The sequence below is a fragment of the Saccopteryx bilineata genome, chromosome 2 (assembly GCF_036850765.1).
Source record: "Saccopteryx bilineata isolate mSacBil1 chromosome 2, mSacBil1_pri_phased_curated, whole genome shotgun sequence".
In the NCBI taxonomy this organism is placed as follows: domain Eukaryota; kingdom Metazoa; phylum Chordata; class Mammalia; order Chiroptera; family Emballonuridae; genus Saccopteryx; species Saccopteryx bilineata.
Genome location: NC_089491.1, coordinates 18,399,224 through 18,427,164, shown reverse-complemented (window position 1 = coordinate 18,427,164; position 27,941 = coordinate 18,399,224). Strand labels below are relative to the sequence as shown.

Genomic DNA, 27,941 nt, shown 5'->3' with positions numbered 1-27,941 from the left:
CCCGAGTCATTATTCCCTGCGACCACACCCAGGACAGTCACTGCTGGGTGAGCCCTGTATTCTTTCCCACCCAGCTCGGTTCTGACCCAGAGTCCCCTGCCATGCAGTGTTTCGACCAGCTGCTACCACTTGCTCATAACTGGCACAGAAGGAGGAAGTCAGGCCTGGCTGGATGACTGTGCAGGCTTCTTCTAGCTCTGATGTGCCCAGGTGTTGCTTTAGCTTCCAATCTTCCCCAAAGTTAGGATGTTGTGCAAAGGGGTAGCTATGAGTAAAGAGAGTATTTCGACCACTTCCTACCCAAGCTGAGGACCTAGCCTCTGAGTCTTTCCTCGGGTTTCTTGGCTATGGATAAGAAGCAGAGAACAGAAGTACAGATGGCCCCCTGGGTCTGATGCCGATTCCTTAAAGGGTTCTCTGCGTCTGCTGTGGTGTGCTATTGGACGAACATGGTCTTTGTGATGGAAGCAACCTGGGTTCAAATCCCTGCTCTGCCAAGGTCCCTGGGGCAAACGCCCACAATGCCTCTCACCCTCCTGAGCCTCAGTTTCCTCAAGCGTGAAAGGCAGATAAGCGTGCCCGCCTCCAGGCTTGTCTCGGGCCGTAAGTTGGATGATACAGTGCTTTGCGAGATGCACTGTGCTGAGCACGTGCAACGGGTTATATTATTTTTGGTGCCCACCAATAGGAAAAAGACGAGGGTGTTCCGTTCCAGATGGACTCAATCTAAACCGGAGAACCAATGCTTTTTTTGGTAATTTCGACTGGCAGGAACGGCTGTCTCAGGGGCCTATTTGGGTTTAATGAACCCCATCCTGCATCGTCTTTTTGCAGAGTTCTGAGGAGAAATTAGTTTTCCGTCTCCTCCAGGGTACTGCAGGCTGGAGGAAGTCAGGCTCAGGGTTAACCTCTGGGATCCCTGCGCTTCCCCAAGAGCAAACACCGCCCCGGAGCCAGACCGATCCCGAAGTGTGAGTGGAGGAGGAAGCTGTACGCAGCCACCTCCCACCGCCCCACCGGACCCCGGCCTAGATGAACGCCACCAGCTGAGATCTTTGACCTGTGTCATAGTTAAGGGCTGTGAAGCTCAGTGTGACTGACCGGCAGAAAGCACGGGGACAGGTGGGGCTGGAGAGGTTGGCTGGGGACACAGCAGATCTGAGAGGGCCATGAGGAGGAATTTGGAAATCAGCCTCAGGGCCATAGCCCGGCACCCAGGACCCTGCATCCAAGGAGTGACATCAGGAAACCGGCTGTCCTGTCTTAGAGACATCCTGTGATGGTTCATTTCACATGTGAACTTGACTGGGCCATGGGATGTTAGTCTGGATGTATATATGTGAGGGTACAGGTGAGGGTGTTCCCAATGAGATAATCAGTAAACTGAATAAAGCAGGTTGCTCTCCCTAATGTGGGTGGGCCGCATCAAATCAGTTGAAGGCCTAAATAGAACAAAAAGGCTGACATTCTGTGAATAAGAAGGAACTCCTTCTGCCTGGCTGCTTGAAGCTGGGACACTGGACTTCTGTTTCCTTTGGACCTGAACTGAAACACTGGTTCTTGGATCTCAGGGTTCCCAGCTATGGAACTGACTCTCTTGGATTCCCAGTTTGCTGAGTGGACATTGGCTTGAAACTTCTCAGCCTCCGTTATCACAGGAGCCAATTCCTCATAATGAGTAGCTATCTCTTTTTCTTTCTCCACATATATAGATGGAACCAATTTTATATATCTTTCAGACATAAATCATATGATACATGAATATATCATATAGATCTACATATTAACATTATAAATAATAAGGAAATTTCTTTCTATCTATCTATCTATCTATCTATCTATCTATCTATCTGCCTTTCTATCTATCCTCTTGGTTCTGTCTCACTGAGGAACTCTGGCTGGTCCATAGCCAGGACTGCTGTGTAGTTTGAGCTGAAGGGAGATGAGAGCAGATGCAAGGAGACCAGTAGGAAGCCAACACCAGGGCCCAGGCAGGACATGAAGTCAGCTTGGGACAGTAGTTCGGTAGAAATGCTCTAGTCAGGTGGAAATATGCGGGCACATTCCAGAGCTACTTGGGAATTAAAATGCACTGATTTAGGATGGTTTGGAATTGGGAGGAATGAGGGAGAGGGAGATGTGGAGAACGACTCCCAGGTTCCCAGGCACCTGGTCCTGCCTTTGAGCAGACAGCAGTGCTTTTCACGGGAACACTGGAAAAGAACTGTGTGGTGTGGGGCAGAGTCTGGGCAGGCAGGGGAGCTAGCCCAACAGCACGGATCGGAGGGGAGCTCGGCGGAGGCCGGAGTGTGAAGTGGGAGCCATCCGGGCAGGGACGGTAACAGGGCATGGCTGAGACTCCCCACAGAGAGAACGCAGTCCTGGAAGTGGGGCTCTAGGGCGGGGCCTGTGGGCCCACAGGGACAGGTCCAGCAGAGGGGGAGGAGGCCACAAAGGGGACCAGGAGGGATAGGTGGGGTGGAGGTAGGCAGTCGGGAAGGCTGGGTACCACAGAGCAGACACAGAAAGGCCTCACGCTGGAAGTGGTCGACTCCATCAGATAATAACGAAGGGCCAGCAGACAGGGTTTGACAACTGCTCCCGGATGGGTGAGTCGCCGGGGCGATAAAGCAGCACCCATGCAGGTCTCAGCTCGCAGGGGACTCCTTTCCTGTCCTGTCCAGCTGCTGTCTTTGAAGCCAGTTCCCTCGGGACACTGAATGCCCAGGAGAGTTCTCCGGCTCACATCAGCCCCTTGGCCCTACCTGTCCTCACAAGAGGAGGTGACATTTGATGACATCTTTCCCTCCTCCTCTCCCCACCCCAGCCCCCGGGGCTGCCTTTCAAATAGCTGAAATTCCTTCAAAGAGAAGTCTAGAAATGTTTCAGCTGACATTCAGCAGTGCACTGTAATTGAAATGGAAATGCAGAGATTCATTCCCTTGGACGGCCTTGGGAAATTATTACGGAGGTAAAAACATCTTTAAAAGGTGGCAATAGGCATTAGTCTGAGGGGACATCTGTATTCTACGGACCCTCCCAATCTAAAGTCAAGAGCAGTACGACCTTCACATGGGGACATCCTTTCACCAGGGTCACCGAGTCTCTAAACTTGACGAAGGCAGGTTAAAAGCACAAATTCTCTCTTCTACGTGTGTGTGTGTGTGTCTGTCTGTCTGTCTCCATCTCTGTTTGTGAATTTCCCAGTGTTTAGCATGTTTATCTCATTTTCTGTCTCTTCCTACCATCCTCCGTTGATCTCTCTCTCTGTCTGTCTGTCTGACTGTCCATCCATCTGTCATACACAGATACATGTATACACACACACACACACACACACACACACCAGAATAAGCAATTCTTTCACATACATACATCCTTTACACTCCATAGCCACTTTCTTCATGAAAAGGAAGGGCTACGAGAATTCAGGGAACCTATCACCCTGGTTATTTCTGCATCCATCACTATCCACCCAGAACAGAGGACAGCAGCGGATGACGAAAGTGCAGGTCACAGAGCCGTTCTGACACCTCCCTACCTCCCTAGCAAACTCCACAACTCCCTCTCCACTGGCTCCATCCCTGCAGCTGAGCTCACCTAGGCCCCTCTCACCACCCCCTACCCTGCCACTCTGTCCCTGTCCTTGGTCCTGAGTCAAGTGACAAGGGCTGGGAGTAAATTAGCAGCCATAAAACTTCCCCTGCTCCTACACACACACACCCTAGGAACACAATTACCTGAGTGGATGCAGCAACTATTTATGAAACAAATGGGTGGAATCAAGATAAAAATTAGGAGCCCTGCTCCGTGCCAGATGAGCCCATCAATGATCTGTCTATTTGCTCACTGGATCCTGTTATTTGCATATGGGGAAACTGATCTTAGTCAATCTGTTTGCCCAGGATCACACAGCTGCTACGACGTGGAACTGGGATTTGAACCAGGATCCACCTGACTGCAAAATCCATGCTTTATCTCCAAATGAGGAAGTCTGTCCAAGGTAGCCAGAGGAAGGCTGACCCGATACAGAGGGTCTTAATCACCATCTTGGACCCATATATTGAGATCACTGCTAGGGAGAGCATGTGACTAACAAGTCAAAGAGCAAAATGAAGCCCTGACTGGAGAGAAAGTTAACTTTTCAAAATAGAGGTGTATCCAGAACGCAGCAGCGTGGAGTGAAAATATTAAGCAGGAGCCAGAGACTGGAAACTTCACCTGGGGCGGGGGGCACCTGGGAGCAGACGGGCTGGTGACAGGCACCAGACAGGCTCCCCAGTGCCCATGCTCATCCAGCTGCCTGCCAGGGCCCAGCTCTCCCTGGCGTCTGCCAGGGACTGTCTCTAAGTGACCTGTCCAGTGCTCCAGTCCCCTCCAGACCAGAAGGATGCCCAGCATACCAGTTGGTGGTAGAGAAGCCCACCTCCCCGCCTGGATCTTTCTAGTGCTTCTTGGCATGCCGAGGTCCCTCTGGAATCAGTGTCCGAAGCTGGGCCTGTAGCTCCAGCTTCCATTTCACCCTGTTATAGGGAAAACAACGCCTGGAGCACGGCCCACCAGTCCCGCTCTCTGTGTCTAGAGCAGACGTTGGTAATCAATCACAGCTTTCTCAGCGACCCGGGCAAACCACGCCAACGGGCCGGGACTGGCGCCTGAACTGGAAGCTAGGAGCCACCGTCTGAGGGAGCCTGGGTTCCCGACCACGCGCTCAGTCCCTCTCTCTTTCTATCAGAGAGTTAAAAGAGTCTCTACCGAGAATGGTGACATGTCGGAAGGCTAAGACAGGCTGGTCATGAACCACGTGGGCACGGTGCTCACGGCTTGTCTACTGCAGAGCCCCCGCACCCGGGACAAAGAACTAGCGGCGAGGGAGCACTTAGGAAGCAGCTGTAACCTCGAGGACCAGCGAGTGACAAACGTGAAATATGAAGGTGGTTGCTGTCCATGGTCTCTTCTACCCACCTCCTCTTCCACCTCTGGCCTTCCAGTCAAGGAGAGACCACTGTCTGGGGCTACACAGAGATTGCAAAAGACGCCTGGAACCCCTGCCTTCTCCCTGGAACCCCCGCCTTCTCCAAGCGACAGGACACTGGGAGGCTCGCCCTTTCTCACCATGCAGGCGCCACCCAGGGAGGAAGGAGAGCGGTGGCCAGGGCTGGCGTCCCGGCTGCTGCCCCGACTTTTTATTTTAAGCTACCATTGTTCACGTACCCATTGTGCCAGGCGTCTTACCCACATCCTCTCACCTCATTCTCCCCAAAGCCATGCAGGGGCTGGGTGGGGGGTGACTATCCCTCCTTAACACAGCGGGAGGTGAGGACAGCCAGCAGGGAGCTCAGAAGAACCACCAGGACACGAGGTCCTGTCTGTCCCGTGTCAACACCGCTCCTCCACCCATCCTCTTCCCACAGGCTCTGCCCCCTCAGCGTGCCGGGCTTCCAGACTCAGACTCCGGCAACCTGCTTCCCTGGGGACCCCTCCTGAGCGTTCGTCCGTCCGTGATGCACACTCGGCAGTTGGGGAGAGAAGGGTCATCGACTCTCTCCGCGTCCGGGAGTCCTCCCGTTCCTGCAGGGACCACTCCCGGCTTCACATTCTCCTACTCCCCGGCGTCCCCGATTAAAAATGAAGTCACAGCACAGAATCTGAGGTGCCTCTAAGTGGCCACCGCAGGTGGGGAGAGAGAGGGGGCAGACGCACACACAGCGGTGACGTCCGCCTCACCGTGGCCCTGTGCTCTTCTTGGGAGTGAGCCCGGCTGATGAAGGAGAGAGAAGGGCCTCTGCCCAAGAGCCTGCCCAGAGAGCACAGTGACCGTGCCAAGGTCACCCAGCATGTCTGAGGCAAACCTGAAGGCTCTGTGAGTCTAGCAGGGGCCCCGAGCCACTGCGGCTGCATCCTTGCCGCCCCCGCCCCATCTCTCTGGCAACGGATACCACGCAACCTGCACACACACAGAAGAGTGAGGTTTTTCTGGGATGAAAACGATGGCCTCCAGAATAGAAAGGGGTGGGATTTAGCAGCAGAGTGGTGTGCCCCCACCCCCACGCAAGATGAGGCAAATTAGTTCGGTGGCCACAGTGAGCAAAGGTTGCTGTTGTTGTTGTTTTTATAAACATAACCTAATTGTATTACCTTAAAATCCTGAAGCTTACTGCCCTGCTTAATGATGTATCGCATTATTTATAGGGTGGCACAACGCGGCTTCCATTGATTTAATGCACTTCCTTAAAGACTGTCATTGTCACAGCCATAAAACAGAGCTATTCCCAGACAGCTCAATTATGTCCCCTGCACCTATAAACCTCCCCGTGCCCCTCACGGTCGCACACGGGAGACAGGGACGGTGAGACCTCGGCAGGGGGTGCAGTGCAGACCCTCCGGGACAGAAGGGAGGGGCTCTGGAGAGGTCACGTGCAGGTGGACTGGGGCGTCATCTAGCTGAGGGTGAGCAGCAATGTCATAGGTGCTGGACAGGGAGCAGGGAGCACCCCGCTCAGACCTGCCCGGCGGGGTGGAGCCCTGGGCCTCTGAGCAAGCTTCCTCCTCCCTCGGGGCCTTCGTTTCCCCGGACTACGAAACCAGAGCGCTGAGCCCAGTGTGACCTGCAGGGCCCCCTCTGGCTCCGCATTCTGTGGCTTTAGGATGAGTTCGTGGTTGAGCCGCAGCAAGAAGGTGCAAGCGCGTTTGTAACATCACTCCTCACCCCTTCTTTCCAGCCAGAGCCTTTCTTTTTACCATTAATCGATCATCACAGTAACAATGATAGGAAGAAGCGACCCTTCCCCTGTTACTTATCAGCTGTTTGTCTCTGGGCCCTTGACTTGGCATGCCCATGACTCATTTTCTCACCTGTGAAACGGGAGTATGACTACAGAGACCTAATGAAATACATAACCCACGCATGTGATATTTCCATCTCTCTCAAAATGCTACTGCATCCACCACTTCCCCTCCATGTGGGAGGCAGACAGCACAGCTGCCTACACACCCCTCTCCCAGGAAGGGGACACGGAGCTGGGAAGGAAATGACGTAACCGAGGTGAGTGGCAGAGGCTGACCTCCATCTGGTCTGGGAAACTCCAATTCTGATAATAGTTAAGCATCCAAGGGGAATAAGATCTGGTGATGTCCCTGAGGAGAGAAGCCCCTCCTTGGGTTCTTCCCCGAAACCTGGAGAGAAGACGTGTCCCCTCCCCACCCCCTCCCTGAGACTGTCGTGTCCAGCACAGAGCGTGGGAGACAGGAGCCTGCAGGAGGTCAGAGTTCTAGAGTCCAGGGCACCACCTTGGGGCTGAGAAAACGCTGGCCTGCAAGCCTGAGAAGTCAGCACCCCCCCCCCCATTGTGTCCACGGTGAAACAAGCCCAGCCAGGGGCAGGGACTCAGGGACTCGCCTAAGGCCACACAGCGTCTAGGCTGCGGCAGAGCCAGGATTTCGCTCCAGGGAGCTCCGCTCTCTCCCCAGCAGCCTTGCCTCCACCCCGCGCCTGGCCACCGCCTCCGGTCAGCGCTCCAGGCTTACCTTTCTGGTACTGAAGCCACAGCTGCTGCTGCACCTTCTTGCTGGGGAAGTGGATGACGCAGGTGAGCTCGGAGCCGTAGAGGGCCTCCGCGATGTAGTGGGAGCCGTAGTGCTGGATGAAGGTCAGCAGCTCCTCCCGGCTGCTCTCCTTGCTCAGGACCTTGAGGACGTTGGAGAAGCCTGGACAGAGGAGGAGCATGTCAGGGTGGTCAGCGCCTGGAGGCTGGTGGCTGGCAGATGACAGGTGGAAGGGGGCTCTCTCCTGCCTTATCCCTCACCGCCCTGCCAGCCGGACAGCCGCACCAGTCCAGACGTGAACAGCGCTCCCTCCCTCACACGGCAAAGGTGGCTCTCTCGGGTGAGCACGCCAGACACTGATCAGGAGGGAGTTGATGGCAGAGGAAGCCCTAATGCTGGGTGACCCTGCTCCTAGGGACTTGAAAGCCACAGTCAGGGAAGCTGATGTGCCCTGAGCAGCGAACAGGGAGCAGGCACGCCGCTCAACGTCTCACCCGCTTTGTTTCGTGGAACCCTAGAGCCACCGCTGAGGTCCCAGCACAGTCCCCACTGTGTAGATGAGCAAGTCCACAGCTCGGAGACTGGAAACGGACCTGCCCTGGTCCCCCAGCCGGGGTGGCTCGGATTCCAGCCCACGTCTGCTGTCACTCCGAAGTGCACGCGCTCCCCTCTGCACACAGTCATCCAGGGCTTGACCGGTCCACGGCCGGGGCCCCGGGGCTGCCCTGGCCCAGGCTCAGCAGATACTCTGCATCTTCTTATCTGACCCCTGGCTTAGCTCCCTGGGACACCGCTTTCCCTTTCTGTTTCGGCCATGGCCTCCCTAAACAGTCAGATGTTCTCTCTCTACATTGCCAAGGGTCTCCTTTGCTGCTCTGTTGTCCTTAGTCCTGCGCCAAAGAGACCCAAGTCCTCAGTGCCCAGCATGCGGCCTGCACCACAATCACTCAACAACTACTGCTCCCTTTCCCTCTCCTTCCTGCAACTGCCAGGTCACCAAGTCATTCCTCCAGGAGCCGTAAGACCTTCCTGGGCTCCTCCCCGCTACTGGATACAGCCAATGGCCCTATCTGAGCACGCCAGGCCTCCAAGGACATCTCCCACGAACCACCTGCATCAGGCTTGATTTTCTTATTTCTCCTGAATATGACATAGGATTCCTACCTTCCTTTCTTCCTATCCATCTTTCATCTTACCTCCAACACACACACACACACACACACACACACACACACACACACACCCCACACACACCACCACCACCGCTGCCGCCGCCGCCCCTGAAACGCCCTCTCCACTTCCTGACTAAGCCCTACCTGTGCTTCCGGACCCTGGGAAGTCACACCCCAGCCCTGGGAAGCCTTCACACCACCCTGGCCAGGGTACCTAGTCTCTGCACCCTCAACGCGCTCCAGCTTGAAAACAGAAGCTCCGGCCCGCTGGTCTCTCCGTCTGCACACGCGTCCTCCCCACCGCCACCCCACATGGTCCCCGGCACGGTGCAGGACACAGCGGGCATGCCAGTCTCCATTATCACGAGAACGACCAACTCTGGACCAGCTCCTCCCGTGCTACATCAAAGTAAAATGCCGACGAGCGAGCTCTTTTTCAACATTAAAAATGAGCTCCAATTTGCCAACACTTTAGTTACAAGGGGGTTCTCGGGGCGTCATTATTGATTAATTAAAGCAGATCCACTTTGCAGTCCTAACGGGAACATCGCAGCTGCATTACTAAGTGTGACGTGAGGGTGTGGCCATGGGGAAAACTATTCGGGCTCAAAGAATGGGTGCCTCTCCCCATCACCCTGTTAGCTCATGGAACTGGGTAATTAACACAACAGCGTTAATGATGAGATGGCATCTGCTAAATCATAAATAACATCAGGGAGATGCCCTGTGGCTCCTTACCCCGGCAGACAAAACCGCAATTAAATCCCCGTGCTGCTCCTGTCTTGACCTCCCTGGCTGTGTGATCTTGGGCAAATTCTCTAACCTCTATGACCCTCGGTTTATGTAAAAACAACAACAACAATGGAATCAAAACTGCCTTGTTTGCAGGACCGATTTAAGTCCTAGGATATTAAATGCGGTAAAGTGCTGGCCCATGCCAGCAATAATTACTATTTGTACTCGTTAGAGAATCAACGATTCCCTGGCCCCACAACTAACACGTGGCTCGTGAATTAGGCGATACTGAGAAAGAAAAGACAGGACCCGAGCTGGGGGTCGTAAGGGGGCGCTGGGACACTCACCCAGCGGCGGTGTTGGGAGCGAGGGCCAGGGTAGAGACCCTAGGTCCGGCTCCATATTTCCCAAACCCTTCGCTCATTCCTTGCTTTTCGGTTCTCATTTATATATATTTTTTATTCCATCATCAAACACGAGCACTAAGAGTGTGTGGATTCTCTGTCACAGGAATCTAGGACCCAAGCCCCTATCCGCAGTCTCAGATCTGCAGCCGAGATAGAAGGATTCGCACAGGACTCAGGCACCTAGTGGTGTTTTAATAGAGGTGATTGCTCTCCGGGAATTTCTTGAGTTATTCTGAGGGGACTGGAGACTGTGTTGAGTGTCTCCGAGCATCCCCTGGGTAAGGAGATCCAGACGGGGGAACAGCATGTGCAAAGTCACAGAGGCATGAAAGAACATGTCCCATTTGGAGAGCTACAAGTTGTCACCCCCAGCTCGAGCTCAGGCTTCACGTGGGCATGTGTGGGCAACGCATATAGGAGTGTATGTGTTGGGAGAGGCGCGTGTGTTGTTCTCGTATAGAAGGCTGGCAGGAAAAGAAATCATCCAGGAGAGACCAGAGGGATCAGTGCCTGAAAACTTAATATCCACAAACTTGAAATGTTTCAAGATCATAAATGCGACATTGATTGAGGTGTACCCACTCTGCCCTGTTTATCCTCCCACACCCTGCTCAGACACTCCTTCCTCCAGGGGGCCTCTCTGACTTCCCAGAAGGGAGAGCTCCCTCCTCTGCGCCGCGGCTGTTCCGTGATTGTGCTGAGCCTCCTGCAGTGTGCAGGCCCCACGGTCTGTCTCGCGATGGTGCTGAGCCTCCTGCAGTGTGCAGGCCCCACGGTCTGTCTCGCGATTGTGCTGAGCCTCCTGCAGTGTGCAGGCCTCACGGTCTGTCTCGCGATTGTGCTGAGCCTCCTGCAGTGTGCAGGCCTCACGGTCTGTCCCGTGATCGTGCTGAGCCTCCTGCAGTGTGCAGGCCCCACGGTCTGTCTCGCGATGGTGCTGAGCCTCCTGCAGTGTGCAGGCCTCACGGTCTGTCCCGTGATCGTGCTGAGCCTCCTGCAGTGTGCAGGCCCCACGGTCTGTCTCGCGATTGTGCTGAGCCTCCTGCAGTGTGCAGGCCTCACGGTCTGTCCCGTGATCGTGCTGAGCCTCCTGCAGTGTGCAGGCCCCACGGTCTGTCTCGTGATCGTGCTGAGCCTCCTGCAGTGTGCAGTGTGCAGGCCTCACGGTCTGTCCCGTGATCGTGCTGAGCCTCCTGCAGTGTGCAGGCCTCACGGTCTGTCCCGTGATCGTGCTGAGCCTCCTGCAGTGTGCAGTGTGCAGGCCTCACGGTCTGTCCCGTGATCGTGCTGAGCCTCCTGCAGTGTGCAGGCCTCACGGTCTGTCCCGTGATCGTGCTGACCCTCCTGCAGTGTGCAGGCCTCACGGTCTGTCCCGTGATCGTGCTGACCCTCCTGCAGTGTGCAGGCCTCACGGTCTGTCCCGTGATCGTGCTGACCCTCCTGCAGTGTGCAGGCCTCACGGTCTGTCCCGTGATCGTGCTGAGCCTCCTGCAGTGTGCAGGCCTCACGGTCTGTCCCGTGATCGTGCTGAGCCTCCTGCAGTGTGCAGGCCTCACGGTCTGTCCCGTGATCGTGCTGAGCCTCCTGCAGTGTGCAGGCCTCACGGTCTGTCCCGTGATCGTGCTGACCCTCCTGCAGTGTGCAGGCCTCACGGTCTGTCCCGTGATCGTGCTGAGCCTCCTGCAGTGTGCAGGCCTCATGGTCTGTCCCGTGATCGTGCTGAGCCTCCTGCAGTGTGCAGGCCTCACGGTCTGTCCCGTGATCGTGCTGAGCCTCCTGCAGTGTGCAGGCCTCACGGTCTGTCCCGTGATGGTGCTGAGCCTCCTGCAGTGTGCAGGCCTCACGGTCTGTCCCGTGATCGTGCTGACCCTCCTGCAGTGTGCAGGCCTCATGGTCTGTCTGCTTGCCCACCTGCTGCCCTGGTGAGCTCCTTGGCGGCTGCCTCCCCGGTGCCAGCACAGCCAAGTCCCCCGGCTGCCGGGGCAGCGGTCCTCACCTGCTGAGAGGGTGATGGTGCTGAGCTTCACGCGGTACAGGTTGCTCCGGACCCTCCACTGCTGCACCATGGGGTAGCCCATGGCTTCGTCATACCTGATGTCTCCTGGGGGAGAAAAGAGGAAGGCCGCATGAGCCCAGCAATGACAGGCCTCACGACGCACACCCTCCCACCCCTGCCGCCCGGGTGATGGCCGCCTCTTCTACACAGGCAGAGGCTGAGCCTCAGAGTGTGGGCTCTCTCAGGGGCGGACATTTTCCGGACCCCAACTCCAGACCTCTTCCTGGCCTCTGATTTCACTCCCAACCCTGCCTTTAATCTCTGTCCAACAGCTGGGGAGGCCCCTTGTACCCTACAAACAAGAGTGGGTTTATGGTCTCCTCTGACCCCGTTGGCAACGTTGCCACTGGAAACCAGACATTTCAGTGCATCAGCTGCTACCTACGCTGACCTTAATCCATAGGTACATTGTGGGACTCAAGTAAGGTAACTAGAAACGCTTTACGTAAGGACCAGGGCACTGACATATAGCCCATTTGCCACAGATTGTCTGCCAACGACTACTTCACAGGACGGCGGCACCGCCGGGCAGCTGCGGCAGAGACCAGGCTGAAAGCCTAACACACGTGTGGTCTGACCCTGTCTGTTGGCTGACCCCTGTGCAGACCAGTCTCCTAACACGGAAGACAAGATGGTCACAGGTGTCATGCAGACTGCACGTGCAATCAAAGGCTTCCATTTCAAGTTAAGACCGAGAAACACTGTCTAAAGAAAAAAAAAATCAAACACTTTGTTTTAACATACGGCAGCTTCTCGGTGCTTTGAATAGATGACTAGGCGTGTAACAGGTATTGTGCAGCATTTTACAAAACGTTCTTGGATCACCGAACCCATTTTCTACAGAGAATCCACTGGGACTCAACATTCCATAGACCCCGTTTTGGGAAACGAAAGTACAGATGAGGAAATAAACAACAAGAACAGGACAAAACGTCAGCCAGCGGTGGACCCTGGGCGGATAAGGGCTTCTTGTTTTCTGATGTATATGCATGTCCGTTTTCTAAATGTCCTTCTCTGGGCGTTCCAAGCTCCCCTTTTTATGGGCAGAGAAGGCGGACATGAGGAGGGCTAGTCACATCGCTGTTATTATTGTCCTTACGGATCCTCCGTCAACAGCAGGGCAGGCGCATTTCCCATGCCTTTCTTCTGCCCCCTGGTGAGGAGGCCCTTAAAGAGATCTTTGATACCGAGATTAAAATGCAAATCTCATTGGAACAAGTGCTTTCTTCCAGGACACCACTGCAGTATTAGTTGTCCATTACTGTCAACTATATTTTTTCCCTCTCTCCTTAGCCTTTTCAGAAATAATATCATTTTCTTAGAGGCTTTCGTTTGAAAGTAAAATATTCATGATCCCCAAAGATAGGTCCACTGGAGCGAGGCTGTTTTGTTATGAACATGTCCTCTCTGTTTCTCTGCTCTGCCTGTGCCGTCCTGCCTCTGAGAGGCTGGGGGGGGGGGCAGGACAGGAGGGGGGGCAGGGAGGGCCGAGTTCGTTCAGTCAGGGCAGAGAACAGCGTGCACCAGACAACCAGACACCAGTGCCCAGGCAGCCGCTGCCCGCCTGGTCGTGCTCGGCTCACTCAGACCAAGCTTGCAGGGGGTACGGGGTGCCAGCAAGTGGGCCCACCCCCAGGAGAGGGAGGCAACGCATATGAACACGGGTTGCTGGTGGCATGCCACTTGGTGGTGTGAGGTCCAAAAGGAGAAAAAAAAAAAAGCCTGCCTCTTCTGGTTATCAAGAAATGTCCCAAATACTCTTCTCTGCCTCTTCGCTTAGCCCTGGGCTTCCCCTGTGTGTGGTCACCCCTCCATCCCTCACTTCTCCACACGGGTCCTTCTTCCCCTGTGTGTGGTCACCCCTCCATCCCTCACTTCTCCACACGGGTCCTTCTTCCCCTGTGTGTGGTCACCACTCCATCCCTCACTTCTCCACACGGGTCCTTCTTCCCCTGTGTGTGGTCACCCCTCCATCCCTCACTTCTCCACACGGGTCCTTCTTCCCCTGTGTGTGGTCACCCCTCCATCCCTCACTTCTCCACATGGGTCCTTCTTCCCCTGTGTGTGGTCACCCCTCCATCCCTCACTTCTCCACACGGGTCCTTCTTCCCCTGTGTGTGGTCACCACTCCATCCCTCACTTCTCCACACGGGTCCTTCTTCCCCTGTGTGTGGTCACCCCTCCATCCCTCACTTCTCCACACAGGTTCTTCTTCCCCTGTGTGTGGTCACCCCTCCATCCCTCACTTCTCCACATGGGTCCTTCTTCCCCTGTGTGTGGTCACCACTCCATCCCTCACTTCTCCACACGGGTCCTTCTTCCCCTGTGTGTGGTCACCACTCCAACCTCACTTCTCCACACGGGTCCTTCTTCCCCTGTGTGTTGTCACCACTCCATCCCTCACTTCTCCACACGGGTCCTTCTTCCCCTGTGTGTGGTCACCCCTCCATCCCTCACTTCTCCACACGGGTCCTTCTTCCCCTGTGTGTGGTCACCCCTCCATCCCTCACTTCTCCACACCAGGTCCTTCTTCCCCTGTGTGTGGTCACCACTCCATCCCTCACTTCTCCACACCAGGTCCTTCTTCCCCTGTGTGTGGTCACCACTCCATCCCTCACTTCTCCACACCAGGTCCTTCTTCCCCTGTGTGTGGTCACCCCTCCATCCCTCACTTCTCCACACGGGTCCTTCTTCCCCTGTGTGTGGTCACCACTCTATCCCTCACTTCTCCACACCAGGTCCATCCCTCACTTCTCCACACCAGGTCCTTCTTCCCCTGTGTGTGGTCACCCCTCCATCCCTCACTTCTCCACACGGGTTCTTCTTCCCCTGTGTGTGGTCACCCCTCCATCCCTCACTTCTCCACACGGGTCCTTCTTCCCCTGTGTGTGGTCACCACTCCATCCCTCACTTCTCCACACGGGGTCCTTCTTCCCCTGTGTGTGGTCACCACTCCATCCCTCACTTCCTCCATACCGAGTCCTTCTTCCCCTGTGTGTGGTCACTTCTCCATCCCTCACTTCTCCACACGGGTCCTTCTTCCCCTGTGTGTGGTCACCACTCCATCCCTCACTTCTCCACATGGGTCCTTCTTCCCCTGTGTGTGGTCACCCCTCCATCCCTCACTTTCTCCACACCGGGTCCTTTCCAGATTCCAACACAGAACAGAGCTCCTCTAGAGGGACACCAGCTTCCTGAGGCTGACAGTGTGCTCTGTGTTTCCCACTCCTGCAGAGCCTAGAACAGGGCCCGATGCACAGCAGGCTCTCAGTAAAGAACAGTGTACCAGTTCACTTTCATTCATGAACCCACCTCGGGTTCCTCCTCCATCCCTGACCCCATCCTATATCCTACTCCATCACCCAACTCTATCCTACATCCTACTCCATCACCCAACTCTATCCTACATCCTACTCCATCACCCAACTCTATCCTACATCCTACTCCATCACCCAACTCTATCCTACATCCTACTCCATCACCCAACTCTATCCTACATCCTACTCCACCACCCAACTCTACCTTACATCCTACTCCATCACCTAACTCTATCCTACATCCTACTCCATCACCTAACTCTATCCTACATCCTACTCCATCACCCAACTCTATCCTACATCCTACTCCATCACCCAACTCTACCTTACATCCTACTCCATCACCCAACTCTATCCTACATCCTACTCCATCACCCAACTCTATCCTACATCCTACTCCATCACCCAACTCTATCCTACATCCTACTCCATCACCCAACTCTATCCTACATCCTACTCCATCACCCAACTCTATCCTACATCCTACTCCATCACCCAACTCTATTCTACATCCTACTCCATCACCCAACTCTACCTTACATCCTACTCCATTACCCAACTCTATCCTACATCCTACTCCATCACCCAACTCTATCCTACATCCTACTCCATCACCCAACTCTATCCTACATCCTACTCCATCACCCAACTCTATCCTACATCCTACTCCATCACCCAACTCTATCCTACATCCTACTCCATCACCCAACTCTATCCTACATCCTACTCCATTACCCAACTCTATCCTACATCCTACTTCATCACCCAACTCTATCCTACATCCTACTCCATCACCCAACTCTATCCTACATCCCCACCGAGGGATGGGGGGCATCCTACATCCTACTCCATCACCCAAATCTATCCTACATCCTACTCCATCACCCAACTCTATCTTACATCCCCACCGAGGGATGGGGGAGCAGATGAAGCTCTGGGGTGGGGGAAGGTCATTTTTCCTGGTAGTTAAAACAAATAAATTTTTGAAATGTAACAGCTCCTTTATTATGACACTTCCAAAGACACCCCCGCCCCAAATCAAAACAAATAATTCTAAAAATTCATTCCACTCCTGTGGAATCACAATGTACCAAGGATTTTACATCCATGATCTCCAATTAGTGCCACAAACCTAAAAAATACTTATTACACCCCATTTTTCCGGAGACTTAGGCTCAGAGAGGGAAACTGCCCAGGGACACACAACCATCAGTGACAGATCCAGGGTCCTTTCTGTCGGAGCACAGCTCCTCCCCAAGAACCATGGCAATGTGGCTTTCGGAGGTGCTGAACTCCCCCCCCCCACTGGGGGCATGCACGAGGGGTACCTCACTCAGCAGGGATATTGTAGACCTGGTTCCCTCATCCGTAAGGAGGAGCAGACTAGCAGCCCTTTAGAGTCCGTGTCAACTGTGTAATTCTGTGATCGCGTGAAAAACGCGAAGTCAGGAGGGCGCAGAACTTCTTAGACACATTCTGCAAAACATCTCTGCACCCATGACTTCTGGTGCCCTACGCCCGGCCTCCTCCTGGAAGCAGGGCAGGCCTGGGAGCTGACGTAGCACAGTGGCTACAGCATCAGCGCTGGGAGTCAAGGCCACCCGGGCTTACATCCTGACTGCACTTTAGACTAGCTGGGTGGTCTCGGACAAGTTAGATGACTTCTCTGCCCAGTGTAAAAGGGAATGATAACACCCTGACAGGGTTGCGCAGGTCCAGGCACACCCAGCGCCTGGCCCCCAGGAGGCTCACGGTGTGTGTGGGTTCTCCCCTGCCTGAGATCAGACATCCCGTGCAAGGTTTCCGAGAGCTTGCCAGCGACAGAGAGGAATGCAGCTTCAATCTGTCATGTTTCAGGGATCTCCCCTGGGGCACAGTTTCCCTCTCAGCCAGATGACTCCCTCATCCCGCATGCTGACCACTCTCCCTGGGCAGTGGCGGAGATAACCAACTCCGGTATCAAAAGGGCCAGATCTAGGCCCTTCCACCTCCTCGGGAAAGTCCCCAAGAAAAAGGCAAGAGAGGAATGGGGAAAAGGTGGCAAAGAGCAGAGAGCCACCGTGGGGCGGGAGAGAAACACGGAGCCTCGGGAGAGGCTGCGGAAGCTAGTTTCTCAGTAATGGAGAGAGAGCTGCAGAGTAGAGTAAGAAGGGCAGACGACCCAGAGCCCTGGGCCCTGGTGCTAGTTCTAGCAGATCTGCTGTGTGACCTTGGGCTGGTGCCTTCACCTCTCTGAGTCTAGATTCCTCATCTGTACAATGGGGACCACAATACCCACCCTACAGGATGGCTCAGCACCGATGTTCAAAAACAACTCGGGTAACTGACGTGCTTTCAAGTGAGAGAGGCTCTGGCCGGAGGTGGGGGTCTACTGATTTTACCTTAGAACGACTTAGAAATGAGCCTCGTGAAATAAACCAGGCACAGACAAATGCTACATGACCTCAGGCATACACAGACAAGAAAAAACTTGACCTCGTTATAGCAGAGTATAGAACGGTTCAGGGGCGGGGAGAACGGGGAGCCGTCAGTCAGGGGGTTCGAGGGTTCGGTTATGCAGCATGAAAAGTTCTGGAGATGTAATAGATGTAGACGTGGTGACTACAGTTAGTGCTAGACTATTGTCCACTTGAAATCTGCCAAGAAAGTAGACCCGACCTGGGCTCCGAGTCTGGAGTCTGGGGCCAGCCCCGGGTTCTGCGCAGCACAGAGGAAGAGCCCGAGAAACGGCAGGTCCCTTCTGCACCCCGTCCCGGTGAAGGGGAGACCTGGCGAGGCCCATCCCGGAGGCGCTGAGGGCCGATGCGCGCCTGGAGGCCAGGTGTGTGGTCGGGGCGGCGGCGGAGGGGTCCGCGCGCGTGCGTGTCTTACCAGTGAGCAGCTGGAGGTCCGGGAGGGGCTCGGAGAGGACCCCCCGGCACTGCTCCTCCACCGGCAGCGGGATCACCAACAACCCGTCGGCCAGCTGGGGGAAGTCCTTGATGAAGTTGTTCTCCCTGTGGAGAGGAGCAGAGAGACTGCCAAAGGGGGGAAGTGGAGGCTCTGGGGGCTGCCGGGCAGGAGGGGAGGGCGCTTGGCGTCCGCATAGAGGCCCGTGGGTGGGCAGGTGGCTTTGCGGCCCAGCCCCTGGCTCCCTGGGTCCCAGCTCTGAGAACATGCTGCTGACCACAGGCTCTCCCCTCCAGCAGGCTGGGGCTCCAATCCTGGCCCAGCACCTACGGGGTGTGCAATCTTGAGCAAGCTGCTGGTCCTCTTAGAACCTCAGTTTCCTGGTCTATAAAGTGAGACCTCAGGGTAGTTATAAAAACTCAGTGGGCTAAAGCTGTCAATTGCTGAGGGCACAGTCTGAAGCTCTGTAAACGAGGTATTTGGCAGCTAAACGCCCCTGTGCCTGAGCACTGATGATGGTGAACCAGGCTGTAAGGGAACTGAGAACAGCAAAGGGGGACTGAAGAAAAAGGGGGTGAGGTGAAGCGAGACAAAGGGTTGAGAGAGTGGGTGTTCGTTTGTTAAAGCAGACGGAGACCTTTTGGCTAAAACTCCCCGTTTAGAGGGGAAACCAAGGCCTGGAGAAGGGCAGTGACTCGCTCACCAACAACCACTGGGTTATACCCGAGCCCGCTCTCCCCATTCCCTCCCGGCCCTAGTAATCCTCCTGCCCTGACTCGGTCAGGTGCCTCTATCCCTTGTCTGTAGGAAGGGATACAGGAGACAGACCTCCGGTGACCTCAGGTTACTGAACCCTGAACAAACAGTAATAATGCATCACAGGGAGGCATGCTTTCATCTTCTAGATAACTGAGTCGCCTAAAAACAGAACAGCCTGCCAAGAGAAAAGGTGAGCTCCCTGTTTCTGGGAGTGTGCAAGCAGGTCAGTGTTAAAAGCTGACTTTTGAGATCCTCGGAGTTAAAGACACTGGTTATAATCTGGTGAGGAGGAGAAGGGGGAGAAGGGGGAGAAGGGGCAGAAGGGGGAAGAGAAGGAGGAGGAGGAGGAGGGGGAGGGGAGAAGGAGGAGAAGGGGGAAGAGAAGGAGGAGGAGGGGGAGGAGGGGGAGGAGGGGAGGAGGAGAGGAGGAGGGGGAAAAGGGGGAGGAGAGGGGGGAAGGGAGGAGGAGGAGGGGAAGGAGGAGGAGGGGGAGGAAGGGGAAGAGGGGCAGGAGGGGGAGTAGGGGGAGAAGAGGGAGGGGAAGAAAGGGGAGGAGGGGAGGAGGAGGAGGGGAGGGGGCTGAGGAGAGGAGAAGGGAGAGGAGGGGGAGGAGGGGGAGGAGGGGGAGGAGGAAGAGGAGGGGGAGGAGGGGAGGGGGAGGAGGGGGAGGGGGAGGAGGGGGAGAAGGGGGAGGAGGGGAAGGGGGAGGAGGGGAAGGAGGGGGAGGGGAAGGAGGAGGAGAAGGAGGAGGAGGGGGAGAAGGAGGGGGAGGAGGGGGAGAAGGAGGGGGAGGAGGGGGAGAAGGAGGGGGAGGGGAAGGAGGGGGAGGGGAAGGAGGGGGAGGGGGAGGGGGAGAAGGAGGAGGGAGGAGGGGGAGAAGGGGGAGGGGAGGAGGGGGAAAAGGGGGAGGGGAGGAGGGGCAGAAGGGGAGGAGAGGGAGAAAGAGGAGAAGGAGGAAAAGTGGGAGAAGGGTCAGAAGGGGGAGAAGGGGAAGAAGGGGGAGAAGGGGCAGAAGGGGGAGGAGGGGGAGAAGGAGGCGAAGGAGGAAGGAAGGGGAAAGGAAGGGAAGAAGGGGGAAGAGGGGGAGAGGGGGGAGGAGAAACACAAAGGGAGGGGGATGCCTATCACTTCATTTGCAAATGAGAACCAGAAAGAGGAAACAGAATCCTTGGTGCCAAAGCAGCCCCTCTGAAGCCTGGATGTGGGGCTGTCACACACAGCTGAGAAGCTGTCAAGCTGTGGGCTGTTGGGCAGCCTGGGCCGCCTCTGCCTGTACTCCACATCCCTGAGGACCCACCCCAGGCACAGCGAAGCTTGCCATCGATTCCTTAACTCAGCGAGCACCTTCCCCGGGCTGACCCCGGAACGAGTCAGAGCCCCGAAGAGGAGACCCTATCCCCTCCTCAACGTCCCCGGCCTCTTCATTATCGTCATTGTCACTGTCATGTCGAATAATTCAGTTCCTGAGTTCTTGTGGCTAAGCACTTTTCAGCATTTAATCTCTACCTGCAAGGTAGTTGTTACCCTCATCTTATGGATGAGGAAATAAACAGGTTCCGAGTGCAGAGGTAGCAGAAGTGGGATCTGAACCCAGGTCTGTCTGACTGCAAACCTGGGTGGCTAAGCCTGGACCTGGGGCTGTCTGCTGGGCACGCACGTGCACCATGCCGAGCTTCAGGCCCGTGTGTGTACATTTAAGCACGCTATTTTGTGTGCCTGTGTGGGTGTGCCCTACTTACTTGTCTGTGGCATCTGCCTAGGTGTGTGTGTGTGTGTGTGTGTGTGTGTGTGTGTGTGTTGTGAGCCTGTGATTCTCCTGCAAACCCGAGTCTTCATCTCAAATCCTCCCTGGCAATGTCTTTATAACCATGGAGGACTGGAGACAGAGCCACCCCCTCCCCCCCATGGCCCTCCCCTCCAGCGCCCCTGCCTCTGGTTGAGCCAGCTTGCTTTCACTCTGTGGGTAAATCCAACCCCAGAGGGGCTATGGGAGGCAGCACAACGGGCAGCCTCAGGACGGAAGGGGCCCCCACTCACGATGCTGCGTCTTGGAGGAAGGTTTTCCCCCCTGAGCTTAGAGGAATCGGGGAGGGACTGGAGGAAGCACCTGAGAAAGGGAAAGGATGGAAAGGTGGCGGTTTGCAGGCCAGTGTGGAGGAAGATAAGGAAGAAGCAGAGAGTGTGGCAAGACAGCCACAGCCAAGACCAAGGATGGTCCCCCAGGACGGGGCCCCTCCGCAGCCGTCCGGGCGACGCTGTCCTGTGAGGCCTCTGCCAGCAGAGGGCGCCCAGGGCCTTCATATCAAGCAGCTCTCTCCGGAGGGAAAACAGGACGGGGACCTCAGTCAGGGGGAACACTCCCCTGGGCTGTGAACCCCAGTGGGAACCAGGTAATCACCCACCTGGGACAGGTGGCGGGGAGGCTGGCAGGATGCTGGCTGAAACTCGGTCAGAAACTTCTCAGAGCCTGTGAGTGAGTGAGTGAGTGAGTGAGACTGTATGTGTGCGTTTAGTAAAAACCACCAGGCAACTAATCCTCGTAGCAGGAAGACAGGAAGAAGGATGAGTAGTATTAATTGATTTATCATATTTGTCAATCATCAACAAATAGACTGTGAGCCAATATATGGACGTGTGTTGTTTTAACCACACGGGAACTCTAGGAGACAACGGCTATTTTATTCCCCCCTTTTTTTTGTAGATGAAGAAATGGGTGATCAGAGAGTTTAAGAATTTGTCCAAATGAAGCCCACAGTTAGGAAGTGGTGGTGGCCTAGACCACACTGCAGCCAGTTGGGCCCCCAGCTTCGCGTCGGCCACTCGGTGACCACGGTTCAGTGAATCACCCCAGTGCCCAGGCCCTGCGCCCCTGGGATGACCTGAGGTCAGGCAGTTCACTTGTTTACAGTCAGAGAGGAATGAGCTTTTGTGCCCAAGGACGGGGCTGTGTGCATGCGCGCTTGTGTATGTATCTCTGTGTATGTGTGTGTGTGTGTGTGTGTGTGTGTGTGTGCATCTGTGTCTGTACATAAGTGGACATTGTGTTTCAAATAGCAACTGGGCCACCATCCCTTTAAATGGACATTTCCCCTAAATATCTCTGAAAACAGCTCTTTCTTAGTTGATATTATATGGAAACAATTAAACAGATTTTAAAAATAGATTGTGGGCCCCGTGGACCCGACATCTCTGGGAGTGAGAGAGCTAATCCACCTCACATTCACGGAGGTCTCCCACGTCCGAGGGACGGCTCTGCCCTGGGGAGACTGCAGCAGGAAGTCAGGGGGAGGTGCCTCCGTTCGCAAGGATGGTCCGAGGTCTCCAAAGCCTTCACCTCCCATCCTCTGCCTGCCCCTCCTGCCCTATTTAACGAGCCACTGCCCTCTCTTCTGCAGCTGCACGGAGTATCCCTTGATTACTTTTACGAGCTGAACCAGCTTCCTACAAATGGTCCTATTTGCTTCCTACAAAGTGCCCTCTCTCTGGGAAGCTCTTGCCCCCCTATCCCCTGCACCTGGCCCACTCCTGCTTATCACTCAGACCATCCATCATTTCTCTTTGACAGGACCAGTTCTCCTGCTACATGGGATCAAGACTACGCCTCAGTCCCACTTACTGCTCCCCACCCCACGGCAGAGCACCGCGTGAGATGCACGTAAAGTGGACGCTAGATGCGTGTAAAGTGGACGCTAGATGAGTGTAAAGTGGACGCTAGATGCGTGTAAAGTGGACGCTAGATGAGTGTAAAGTGGACGCTAGATGCATGTAAAGTGGATGCTAGATGAATATATGTATGTTGCGGAAACAGAGGGAAGTCACCGAGAGACACAAACAATGTGTGTATGACCTACATCATTGATAGAGTCCTACCTAATGTTCTATCCCAGGGTTCCAGCATGCTTCAGGATCCAAGGGACTGTGGGGATTGGTGTCTAAGATTCCAGCTCTTCCACAGGAAGCTTAAAAACCTACTTTCTTGCCCTGGCTGGATAGCTCGGCTGGTTAGAGCATCGTCCTGATACACAGAGGTGGCGGGTTCCATCTCTGGTCCGGGGCACATACACAAACAGATCGATGTTTCTGTCTGTGTCTCCCCTTTCTCTTTCTCTAAAATCAACAGATAAAATTAAAAAAAAAAAACAAAAAACCTACTTTCTCCCTCTAACTTCGTATGTGCATAGGTACCCTGGCTTCCGAGAAGTTCAGACAGGAGCCAGGAACACCCCTGAGCTAGTGGGGACCAGACAGGAAAGGTGATCTCTCTAAGCCAGGGTTGGTCTGACTGCACATGCCTGTGTGCCTGGGCGTGTCTTCACACGTGGATGGGCGGGGTGAGGTACGCCCGTGGGAAGCAGGACTCTCTGCTAAGAAACCACCTTTTCCATGAAACCGTTCTGTTTCCCCCCAGCAGGAATAACTCTCTCCCTATCAGTTCAATGCCACGCATCCTGCTTGGGGACGAATTCCACAAGTGGTCTTGGGATCGTAGAAAGGTCACGGGCTCAGAAGTCACACAAACATGGATCCAAATTCTGGCTGTGTGACCCCAGGGAGGCCACTTAACATTGGGTGAGCCTCAGTGACTTCATCTGAATAAAGGTCAGAAGGAGTTCAAGTTCAAGGGGCCGGGAGGAGGATTCGGGTCAAGTTATCTGTAAACTCACCCCTTTTCCTGAATCCCACACTGGATTCTGTATCTCTGGAGAGCCCCAGAGAGCCCAGCAAGTGCCCGCTCACAATATCAACCCCCTTAGTGTCTGCTGGATTGTGAACGGAGGGGAGGGGCGGGCCTCCTGACCCTCCTCGCCACCCGCATGTGACCTCTACGTGGTGCAAACCTGCAGGGCATGTCCAGGGCAGAGGCGCCTTGTCCGTTTCCCCCCTGACCAGCTGTACTAACAGCAACAACAAGCAAAGGAGTCCTGGCTGGATGGCTCGCTTGGCTGGAGCATTGTCTTGCAATGCAGAGGTGACTGGTTCAGTCCTTGGCTGGGGCACATACAGAAACAGATTAATGCTTCTGTCTCCCCCTTCCTCCCTTCCTCTCTCTGTATTCAATAAAAATAAAAAATTTAAAAAATAGAAAAAAATAAAGAAAAAAAAGCAACAGAGAATAATTTGCCTGACCTGTGGTGGCACAGTGGATAAAGCATTGACCTGGAAATGCTGAGGTCAATGGTTCAAAACCCTGGGCTTGCCTGGTCAAGGCACATATGTCCAAAAGCAACAACTATGAGTTGATGGCCTGACCTGTGGTGGCGCAGTGGATAAAGTGTCGACCTGGGAACAATGAGGTCACCAGTTCAAAACCCTGGGCTTGCCTGGCCAAGGCACATATGAGAGTTGATGCTTTCTGCTCCTCTCCCTTCTCTCTCTCTCTCTCTCTCTCTCTCTCTAAAAAAAACAAAAAACCTGAATAAAGTTAAAAAAATAAAATATTAAGAAAAAAAAACAAGCAAAGGAAGCAGGACTCAGTGCCACCCTCCTCAATCCACCCCCCCCCCACTGCCCCTGGGTTTTCCTCCAGCTAGCCCCCTTTTAAGAATATGTGTGAGTGTTTTTGGATACATTAATACACAGCCACCAGCTCTCTCTCTCTCAGAGCCCAGCACCCCTATGTTCTGGTGAAATTAGCATTTAAATTGAGGTTATTTCAGGGGAGTAAATCATCCCCGAGAAGCCATCGCTGTCTGTAGCCTTTTCTTAGTGGAGGAACACAGGGAACTTTGGCCTGGGAGCTACTGAGTTTGCAGCCAGGGGTCCACTCTCCCTGGCTCCCCCGTAGGCTGCCCAAAGCCACCTGAGAGGGTGGCATCAAACTCTCAGCACCAATGCAGACAGCTCCCTTGGGTGAAGCTGTGCCCCGTCCCTCACCCCCAACTAAACAGAACCTTTCTGCCACAGGAGGGAGGAGGCTTGTGCTGAGATGTGATTTCCTCTGTGAATCAAGCAGTTGGGAGACCTGTTCTTACGGTGGTGGCTTTGTCATTGCCTGGCTGGGTGGTTTGGGAAAGCTGTTCCAGGTCTCTGGAACAGGGAGGGGCGGAAGGCTGGAATGCAAGAGTGAGTTCTCTGAACCGGAGATAGAAAGGCACTGGCCTAGGTTTCATCCATCCCATAGGTGCAGGAGTCCCCAGAGCCTGGCAGTGTTACACCAAGCTCATCTTCAAGCTCCGCCCCTCTTGGGGTGGAGCTTAGTTAGAAAGTCTGTTCTGGGCTCCACTTCTTAGTTATGGGTCTTCATTTACCATATTCCCCATGTATAAGACGCACCTCTTTTCTTTTTAAATTTGGGGTCTAAAAACTGGGTGCATCTTATACAGTGGTTGTAGATTTATTATTTTTTTTACTTTCATTTTCCACCTGAGGAGTTGTATGAATTTTATGATGAATAAAACTTGAGTTCTGGCCCTGGCTGGTTGGCTCAGTGGTAGAGCGTCGGCCTGGTGTGCAGGAGTCCTGGGTTCAATTCCCGGCCAGGGCACACAGGAGAGGCACCCATCTGCTTCTCCACCCCTCCCCCTCTCCTTTCTCTCTGTCTCTCTCTTCCCCTCCCGCAGCCAAGGCTCCATTGGAGCAAGGTTGGCCCGGGCACTGAGGATGGCTCTGTGGCCTCTGCCTCAGGCGCTAGAACGGCTCTGGTTGCAACAGAGCGGTGCCCCAGATGGGCGGAGCATAGCCCCCTGGTGGGCGTGCTGGGTGGATCCCGGTTGGGCGCATGCGGGAGTCTGTCTGACTGCCTCCCCGTTTCCAACTTCAGAAAAATACAAAACAAACAAACAAAAAAAAAACTTGAGTTCAATAACTTTATGTAATACTTTTTTTTTTTCAAATGTCGGGCCCCAAAATTAAGGTGTGTCTTATACATGGGGGCATCTTATACATGAGGAAATACGGTAAGTTCTCTGGCCAAGCACGCCAGGCTTAGTCATTATTTCATTCAACCTTCCATCAATTCATTCACTCAACAGATCTTTCCTGTCATGTGACAGGCACTGGGGATACAATGATGAAACAAGACATTCCCTGTCCTCAGGTTGCCCCCAGCCTGGTGGGGGCCATGTATACAAATGCTGCCTCCTTAGCATGTGCAAGGTGGATATGGTTTTGAAAATGTTAAAATGGAGCATTCTTATTCCCCATAAATCATAATCTGCCATGGCACCTGCCCGCTAAATCAAAGGCACTCATCCCTTAGGTAGGAAAGGGGATTCCACCTGGGAAACAAAGCGGGGTCATCGCTGCCCAGTTCTGCATCTCAACACTGATTTGGCAGTGTCTTCAGCTAGACCAGGGGTCATCAACCTACTGCCCACTTCTCTATCTCTGTTAGTAGTAAAACTTTCTAACCGCCCACCGGTTCCAGAGTAATGGTGACTTATAAAGTAAGGAAGTAACTTTACTTTATAAAATTTATAAAGCAGAGTTACAGCAAGTTAAAGCATATAATAATAATTACTTACCATGTACTTTATCTCGGATTTTTGCTAAGTTTGGCGGAATAAATCTTTATAAAACAACTTACTATAGTTAAATCTATCTTTTTATTTATACTTTGGTTGCTCCGCTACCGCCCACCATGAAAGCTGGAATGCCCACTAGTGGGCGGTAGGGACCAGGTTGACTCCCACTGAGCTAGATAATAGTTTCTAACACCAGCCTGTGCTGGGGGTGAGATTCCGTTTTTATATCAAAGCCAAGCCTGGCCGACTCTGATCATGGTTTTATTTTAATGTACAGATGGTGCAGGCTGTGACCTCAGAGGAGCTCCCACCAGAGAGGAAAGAGGAGAAAACTCTTCTTTCTTGCCAGTAGTACCAAGAAGGATTGCCCAGGAGAGAAGAGCGGGACTAAATGTTGAAACTGGAGAGTCAACAACGTTTTTTCACATTTTCTGGAAATCAATACCCTCTCCCCACTCACCCCAACCTTGAGGGTGGTGGTGTCAACATATTCCTAAGATCCTAACAAGGGTTTGGGTGGAAATACCAGGACAGGTGAACAGGAACAATGGGGTTTGATCCCCCAAATCAGGTTGTGGTCAGACAAACTCAGCCCCCCAGTCCTGACCCACGGGATGGAGAGCATAAAGCCACCGAGACTCCCTGGCATAGCCACCTGCGCATGGAGGCTGGGGTGGAGAAGGGGTCCAGAGACTAGGAGCTTCATTCAGAGTGTGAGCTCCTCTTGACTTTGGACTATGACAGAGGATTCTGACATGCTGCCCCTCTCAGAAGACTGCCCAAGACCACCCGTATCACATTGGATGACAATGCAAGGGTCCAGCGCCAAGCTCACACAAGAAATCACATAGTGACTACTAGCATGACTCCAGTAGGTCATGCATGTGCCAACATTCCCACATCAGCATCCACCTGCACCCTGAGGACAGTGGAGGGTGGGCAGAGGATGAGAGGTAAAGGAAAGACAGGGTGGGTGGGTGGAGAAACCAACCGTGAACAGACTGAATAGTTATTCCAAGAAGGATATTCTGTATCTTGAATTCACAAGTTGCAATATTCTTTTGCTGTCAGTGGAATGGACCGAGGGAAAGATTATGTCAGCACTAGAGAACGAAGAAGACTACAGTGTTTTGCATAACTGAGTTAGAGTGGGAAGGTATTTGCGCTCTTTACTGACTAAACACATGGTTATAGGCCAGAGTGATAAAGTTGGAGGTGCACAGGGGAGTGCAAAGAGCAAGGGGGTGTAAAGGAGGGACACTTCACATAGGCCAGGAGAACGGGAAGGCCCCCTGGAGTAGGGGAGTCTTGACAGATTGAAAGAGGCTACCCAGGGAAAGATCAAGGGAGGGACGTGTGCGTGGGGTCTAGGCAGAAATAACTGGATGTGCAAAAGTCCAAAGGGCTGTGTGTGTGCCTGAGAGAGAGAGAGAGAGAGAGAGAGATTGAAGACAGCACACTCACATAACACATTCTGGAAGCTGAAAGAAGCTAAGATCTAAGATGTAAAAGTTTTAACTAAAAAGCAAAGATGGGATTCTGCATTTTCTCTTTCCAGCTGGCACCAAGCCACGAGCATCTCTAGGGACAACGGTCAC

At 54.0% G+C, this 27,941-nt stretch overlaps 1 protein-coding gene across 5 annotated transcripts in view; it reads right to left on the bottom strand.

The window, feature by feature from the left end:
- ASTN2 (astrotactin 2) overlaps positions 1–27,941 on the bottom strand; it is an 886,721-nt gene that overhangs the window by 238,637 nt on the left and 620,143 nt on the right. For all 5 annotated transcript variants that reach the window (XM_066256387.1, XM_066256389.1, XM_066256388.1 and 2 more), the window contains 3 exons: positions 18,104–18,228; positions 11,856–11,960; positions 7,528–7,707 (listed from right to left, as the gene is read on the bottom strand). In XM_066256387.1, coding sequence (XP_066112484.1) covers positions 7,528–7,707; positions 11,856–11,960; positions 18,104–18,228 — 410 coding nt within the window. The remainder of the gene's footprint in view (positions 1–7,527; positions 7,708–11,855; positions 11,961–18,103; positions 18,229–27,941) is intronic.